Source organism: Carassius carassius, chromosome 5, assembly GCF_963082965.1.
Source record: "Carassius carassius chromosome 5, fCarCar2.1, whole genome shotgun sequence".
NCBI classification, from domain to species: domain Eukaryota; kingdom Metazoa; phylum Chordata; class Actinopteri; order Cypriniformes; family Cyprinidae; genus Carassius; species Carassius carassius.
In genome coordinates, this window is record NC_081759.1 from 32311 (window position 1) to 40000 (window position 7690).

The 7690-nt window shown below is 38.9% G+C and overlaps 1 protein-coding gene across 1 annotated transcript in view; it reads left to right on the top strand.

Moving 5' to 3' along the window:
• Positions 1 to 2683: 2683 nt before the first annotated feature.
• ift74 (intraflagellar transport 74) overlaps positions 2684 to 7690 on the top strand; it is a 25952-nt gene continuing 20945 nt past the window's right edge. Inside the window, exons 1-7 of the mRNA XM_059549306.1 lie at positions 2684 to 2790; positions 2870 to 3005; positions 3087 to 3135; positions 3216 to 3314; positions 3757 to 3817; positions 3926 to 3985; positions 4070 to 4131. Coding sequence (XP_059405289.1) covers positions 2686 to 2790; positions 2870 to 3005; positions 3087 to 3135; positions 3216 to 3314; positions 3757 to 3817; positions 3926 to 3985; positions 4070 to 4131 — 572 coding nt within the window. The 5' untranslated portion in view covers positions 2684 to 2685. The remainder of the gene's footprint in view (positions 2791 to 2869; positions 3006 to 3086; positions 3136 to 3215; positions 3315 to 3756; positions 3818 to 3925; positions 3986 to 4069; positions 4132 to 7690) is intronic.

Below are 7690 nucleotides of genomic sequence, written 5' to 3' on the forward strand. Positions count from 1 at the left end.
AAACTGTATGATGAATAACATTTACATTTATTCATTTAGCTGATGCTTTTATCCAAAGCGACTTACAATTGCTATATATGTCAGAGGTCGCACGCCTCTGGAGCAACTAGGGGTTAAGTGTCTTGCTCAGGGACACATTGGTGTCTCACAGTGGATTCGGGTCTCTCACACCAAAGGCATCCACTGCCCCAACACCACCCCACAATAACAAATAACAAGCTTTCATTGACCTGATGTTCTGCTCTAATACTGTTGTTATTCATTGTTGTTTCATTAATATTTATAGTTATAATTTAATTCTCATGGGATTAAAGAGTTATGTCAGTGCACCTGTCCAGCAAAATAATATATTATTTTTACTAAAATATTAAGTTCTCTCTGAAGTATTGTATTTGAATGGACAAATTCACACAAAAGTATGTCAAAATTCCTGTCTTGGTAAGTATCCTACAGCAGACATGGCCTGCTGAATGTACTGGATCAGTGCATTCTCTTAAAGTGACAGCACTTTCTTAATGTTAATCAAACAGCAACAACAAAGAAATCACTCACTGCTCTTGACTGAATAACTTTTGTAACTTTAATAAAGATTAATCTTTAGTTTATACAGTCAAATATGCAATTATGTTTTACATTTTATTACTTTATTCAATTTCTGTACCTAAAACTGTTAGACCTACCTAAAATAAACTGAAAATCACTATTTATTTTATTTGTATATTTACTCTGTTGTATTTATTTGTGCTGTTGCTTGTAGATAGGTAGTTAGATTATTCTTATTTTCTTTATTTTTATTTGACAGTATAGCTTAATGATTATTTTATTTTATAAAATAAAAATATATTATTCCTTATTTATGCACTAAATACTGATTTATGCCCTGTAAAAAAGTTACATGCAGGAGGTTATGCAGATGATGATCATTAATCTTGCAGGTGATCAGTGCTCTGATGGGTTAAATAAAAAAGGGAGATCTTGAGGGGAAAAAAATAATGGAATGAAAAAATAAAATAAAATAATAACAAACACACACACTCATAAAATAATGGTTTCTTGTGGCTCCTGTCATGTTACCTTTATTTTTTATAGCACTTTATACAATAACATATTGTTTCAAAGCAGAAAACTTTAGGAATGAGGCAAATAGCTATTTGATTCTGATACGCCATCATAACCTGGCATTTAACACTGCTGTTGTACAAATGCAGTTAGAACGTTTTTTTTATATAGTTATATTATATGTATAAAATAAAACTTTCCAATAGATGCGCTTGCTGCGTCACTGCCAGACAGCAGGGGGCAGCGCTGCGCTGTTCTCGCACGAAATCTCGCGATGAGTTTCTCGGTTGCTACGCGACTCAGAGGCGAGCGTCTAGTTTGCTGTGAAAGGAGCTAAACTACACGAGTGCAATCAAACTATATTTACATCTAAAGGTGAGCGATTACTTATTAAATAACTTACAGTTCGGTAGAGGAACAGATTTTCTGCTGGAGAACGAGAACAAAGAAATACAGCATTGTTGCTAATTTGTTAGCCTGTAAAATATAATAATCTGCGTGTTGTTTCGCTTGTTTTCTTCAATGCTTTATCTTTAAAGTTATATACTTTAGTTAGTAGATGAAAGACCCGGACATTAAACACATTTGTTTGCACGATGCTGTATTTTATACCTCATGTTTTATGTTTAGTTTTTGTACTTTCTCTGTACATCCAGAAAGACAAAAGACGGGTTCAGTAACTCGGTGTTTATTCAATCTGTGAATCTCAAACATTGATATAATATTCGACTTCCACATTCATTAAACAGCCTCAATATCGAAACATAAGGCTGTTAGCAAACACACCATGATTTATACCATGGTAATATAATATTGCTGTCTGATGCTAAGATTATAATCTTTATTTATTCAGGTCTGTCAGTTAAGAACCAGTTCTCTTTTACAGTGACCTGTCATTATCTCATGGTACTGCCACTGCTAATTTAGTTTAATAATCATGTATTTGATCTCATTACAGATGTTTTGTATTATAAAGGAGGTTATAAAGGAGGTGGTAAAAATGTAGAAAGCTACTTTGTCATGTTGTGTAGCTGCTGTCTCTAAACTGCTTATTAGTACGTTATTTAAGAACCAGAATATCTAGTATTTCATAACTTCATTTTGATTTCATTACAGTTTTTTTCGATTGCTAAACGACAGTGGGCACAACTGGAGTCACATGTGCAAAACTCTAACTACAGTCTGCACAGCAGCAGTTCATGTGACCAAACTCTAGTTTGTTTTTCATTGCTTGAACACAGTTTTTAAAACTCTACACACTTATCCCACGACTTTAACCACAACCTGCACAATACTGTGGATTTACAGCACTTTGTTCAAATGCTAACACACTGCTTTTAAAACTGTGAAGCACACATTCAAAACAGAAGAGATTTCAAACACTGCTGATTGCAATTTCAGGATTAGCCCTGAAAAGTATTTGTTCGAATTACAGTATGTACTTTTATGATGATTGGTTCTTCTGCTCATGAACTCTTCCTAACAGAGACTGTATGATGCTGAGGAACATCTTTTTCACTGAGGACAAACTCTCTGTAATCTTTTCTACTGTGCTGTTTTATACTCTGGTTTAATCTGGTTAATATATTCTAATGTCCGGTGTTTTTATCTTTTCATTAGAACACAATGGCCAGCCAGAGACCCGTGAGCCGTGGATCATTTGGACCGGGCTCTGGACGACCCCCTACAGCCCTCCGACCCCCGCTGACCCCCGTCAGAGTCAGCACCGCGGTGAGAGATCACTACAGTCACACTCTCTGTCTGCTGTCACACAGAATCATCAGTGTGTGTGTGTGTGTGTGTGTCACAGATGGTCCCGGGCTCGGCTCGTCCTGGCAGCAGAGCTGGACCCGTGGTTTCTCCTGGTGTTTTATCGGCTCAGATTAAAGTGGCTGATCGGCCGGTGACTCAGCAGGGTCTCAGCGGGATGAAGACAGGCATGAAGGGTGAACCAACTTTCCTTTTTCTAACGAACATTATAGTGATGTGAGATTTGCACACTGACCGCTCTATTTTCACTCCTAAAGGACCACAGAGACAAATCCTGGATAAGTCCTATTACCTTGGGTTATTACGGTAAACAGCGGTGAAGATATTATGACTCTTCAGTATATCTCAGATAAGTAAGACTGATAAAAATGATTTGTTTGCTTCAGGAGTAAAATAAATGAGCTGACGATGGAGTCCAGCAAACTACAGAAGGACATTGACACGTTCAATCAGGAGAATTCAGTGTATCTTTCTTACGAAAAAAGGTGATTTTAGTCCACCAGAATCAACAAAACAGTCCAATGCATAATGTCAAATAATCTTTATATAGCAGATAATCAAAAACACTATTGTTACAATTTAAAATAACGGTTATCTGTTTTAATATATTTTACAAGCAATATTTTTTATTATGATCAGTATCAACATTAAAATGTTTGGAAGCCATGATAGAGTTTCCTTTTTCAGGACAGAGAGTTTGAAGAATGTTGTTTATTTGAAATATAAATCTTCTGTAATATTATTAATGTTACATAATGTCTTTAAAACTACAGTATACTATAGTATATTTAAAATGTGTTTTACCTTTTATTTTGATATATTTTGATTAAATTTGATGGATTTTCTTTGTTTTGGTCCTCTGTTCAGTGGTCTAGCGTTGATGACATCACGATGCAGTTATTAATGTAATGTTTTTTCTGTGAACAGAGCAGAAGTTCTAGCTGGAGAAATCAGAGATCTTCAGGGGAAACTGGCGGATTACAACATGGTACACTAATCTAAATCAGTGCTACAAGTCTCTTTATTTTAAATCCATGTGTTAGATTTTAGGATGCATAATATAATTATTTAAATGATCTGATCTTTTAATTACCAGCTGGTTGACAAGCTGAACACAAACACTGAGATGGATGAAGTGATGAATGACATCATCATGGTGAGACGACATCATTTACACAGCATCATCTTCCTCTTTGCTCTTCTCGTTCCTGCTCAGTTTATTGTGTGTTTGTCTCATTAGCTGAAAGCGCAGAATGACAGAGAAGCTCAGAGTATGGACGTGATATTCACCGAGAGAAGAGAGTAAGTGCTTTTGTTTCCTCACAAGTAAAGGTTCATCAGAGTTTGTGCACAAGAGGGCAGCAGTTTCTCCATCTCCGCACGAGTACGACTGCTTTTCAGCTCAATCGTGCCAGGGATTCTTTTTAAATGATTTTACATGTTGCAGAAAAATTACATACAATCAATAAACATCCTGGATTTTTTTAGGATATTAGGGACAAAATATTTCATGCTTAAATTACAAGCTTTGAAAAAGTAACATTTGCATTACGTTGTGATAATGTGCAGTGACAGCATTTGCACACAACTTTTTAACATGCTTAGATTCATGCATTTGCAGTTGCAGTTCAGTGATCTTTGATTTTCATATTTTAATGACTTTGTCGTATTGCACTTCTACTCTGGAATAAAAAGATCCTCACAGTTTAATGTAAGAGCTCGTAGCTTCTTTCTTGCACCCGTCTGTCCTCCTCCTGCTCGGATCTCGCTCATGACTCGTCCGCATCTGCGTGTTCTCTGTAGTTTCCCGGCTCAATGTAGCCGTCCTCTATAAAGCCATCATCATCCTCCTGAAATGGCTGCAAGCTCAGTCCAGTGTCCAGGTCCTCGTCCAGCTCCTGAGCGCTCGTGTCCGTCTGCTCGGTGTCCAGACTGAAGTTGGAAAAGCGTCCTGTGTTGAAGACGCTGTGCTCCACGTCCTCGCAGAGCCTCTGGTGCCGGTAATTAAACAGAAGCTTGTACCACGAGGGAGATTTGACCGCGCAGACGATGAGGATGGAAGTGCTGAGGGTGAGAGCCACGACACCGAGCAGGAACTTCCAGCTGTGGCTTCCTGTGTGTGTCTCTCCAGCCCTCGCCGTCAGCCCTGAGGAGAAACACATGCTCTGTAGACGACACTCACATCAGCTGTGTATTCAACAGGGTTTGTGAAAAGGGTTTTTCTCATTGGTTACGCAGTTATTTATCCTGTGTCCACTAAGAGGATCCACAGCAGAGTGCTGTAACTGTGTGCTTTATGTTATCAGAGCTGCACTGTTTGAGCTCAGCACAAGTCACAGTGTTTTAGAGACGGCAGGTGTTTACCTCGGCTGGAGCCGGTGACCTGACTGCTGTTGCTGGGCTCTATGGGTGCCGCTGGTGTTGGGGTTGATCGGGGGTTCAGTGTGGTAGATGTCTCCACAGAGGTTTTGATGGTTGTGGTTTGAATTGAGCAGGAAGGGTTTCCGTCAAGCACAGCTGTTTTCTGAGGCCTGTAACAAATGACTTCGTTCCCTGCAAGACCAACACGTGAGTTTGCAGATTAATAAATCAAAACAAAACAAAACAAACATTAAATAGGCAAAGGCATATGCACCATATCTGAAGATAAAACCAACTAAAGGGCTCGTTCTCACCTATTAATACGCCGGAGTCGTTCAGCTCTTTGACGAGGCTTGTGAGCGAGCAGGAGCACTTCCATGGGTTCTCCTTCAGATCCAAACTCTTCAGATTTCTCACTCCTTTAAAGATGTCTTTGTCAAGGGTTTGCAATCTATTTCCCCTCAGTTTAAGAATCTCAAGGTTTGTGAGATTGTCAAAGGCTCCAGGAAGCAGCGTCTGTATGTGGTTATAAGAAAGGTCTAGGATCTTAATCCTGGGATGTTTCTGTAAGGTGTTTATATCCGAGGCAGACATCATAAGTGAGTTGTTGCTCAGGATCCATCCGGTGATGTTTGTAGGTGTGTCTTCAGGAATCTCTGTCAGGGATGTGTTGCTCATGTCCACCTGAACACAAATGGTGAATGTTTGTTTGACATCAGAGTGTAATGCTTGATGAGCCAAGAGTACAAAGTTCCCTTTTCACTGTAGTTTACATCAACTTGTAACCCTCCACTCTATGATTTGGCTATGACTTGTTAGACAGAGACTATGACATGAATATCTGTTTGATACAGAACATGTTGGTGTGAAAGACACTCACCTGCTGTGCGATCACACCTGAGCTCATCAGAAGCGCTGCGACCCACACCACACACATCTGTCTCCCGGACATGATCTCTGTTACCTGTGATAACAGAACTGCATCAACCAAACAAACAGCGTCCTGTCCATAAGAGGAAACACAGTTCTTGCTAAATGGTTGTCTGTTGTGAGCTGTAGTCATAAGAGCAGAGAAGGTTCTTGAGAAAGTAAAAACCCTCTTCATGAGCAGCACACAAAGAGGATCTTTGTGCAGACGAGTGCGTCTCCTAACAGCATGCTGCTGTCCCGTGTCTCTCTGCGTGTGTTTGTTGCTGTTGTATGTTATCTGCCATCAGCCACAAAGATACTCTTGGTCTTCTCTCGCTGGCATGAGACACAGTCAACCAGTGTTCTCTAGTGGAGCGAGGCCTGTGTTCTTGCTGTGATGCATTATTGTTCAGTCGCATTAAGGACAGATGCTTGTTACGTTCTCATCTTATAAACACAGACCGACTGGAAGAGTTGTTTTTTACCAGCACCCGCCTCATTGCAGAATCAGTGTCATACTTTGTTGTTGCTGTATTTTAGTACGTTGTCCAATATAGTTGCAATTTATTGAATTACCATATCTTTAATATGAATGTGTTTTTCAGGATCTGTCGTAATGATAATGTTGGGCCAATTCCTGGATTTAAAAGACTCTCTAGTGATAATTTTCCCCTCAACTCCTCCAAAAACCTTTGTCTTTGTCTTTTCCTGTACCTGCCTGTACACCACTCACAGTCCTGTTGGATATTTACACGTGTCAGTGTTAGGGTCCTGTGCGCCCCATCTGAGAATTGTTTACCCCCCCCCCCCCCACCCCCAACATTGTCTTCTGCTGTAAAGCTCCGCCCATCTGTCTTCATTGACACATAGTCTCCATTTGTTTAATGGTTTGTTCAGTTCAAAATGTATATTTGTTTTTCGTTTTGTTACAGGTTATGCTAAACCATACATGGAAATGAAGTTTGAACAGCCTCTTTGAACCTTTGAAGTAAAGAAAAGCCTGTGGTGACCATTATATTGCATTATGCCAGGTTTTTATAATGTAATCAGTTTTTTTCAACTGGCTGCGATTATATTTCTAATCAATCTAAAGTCAAAGTGTTAGGATAGCATTTAGGATCTTTGCCTTATAATCTACATAAAACATAAGTTTTTCACTTTTCTTAGGGTTAAAATACAAAAAAATAATAATAAATCTTTATAGATTTGAATGTAAGAGTCACTTACCCTTGAGTGCTGTGTAACAGTCTGTGTCTAGCTCAGAGACAAACCTTTGCTCTCTGTAATAAAAAGACTGGCTAAAGATTGACTAAAGTCTCTGACTTAAGATCGTGAACTATGAGTTATATTGTGCTGTTCCTGTATCTGAAGCACGCTGATAGCAAATCCAAGGTCAAGGGTTTCATTCCCAGGGAATGCATCAACTGATACGAATGTATGCTTTAAATGCAGTGTAGGCTGCCTTGAAAAGTTTGTGAAAAGTTGCCATGGAACTTTAAATTGTAATTATTATTGACAGTAAAGTTGTCTAATGTGGTTACTGTTATAGTTTTTGTGAGGTGTAATGAGAATGTGAAGTGTGCTTAATTGC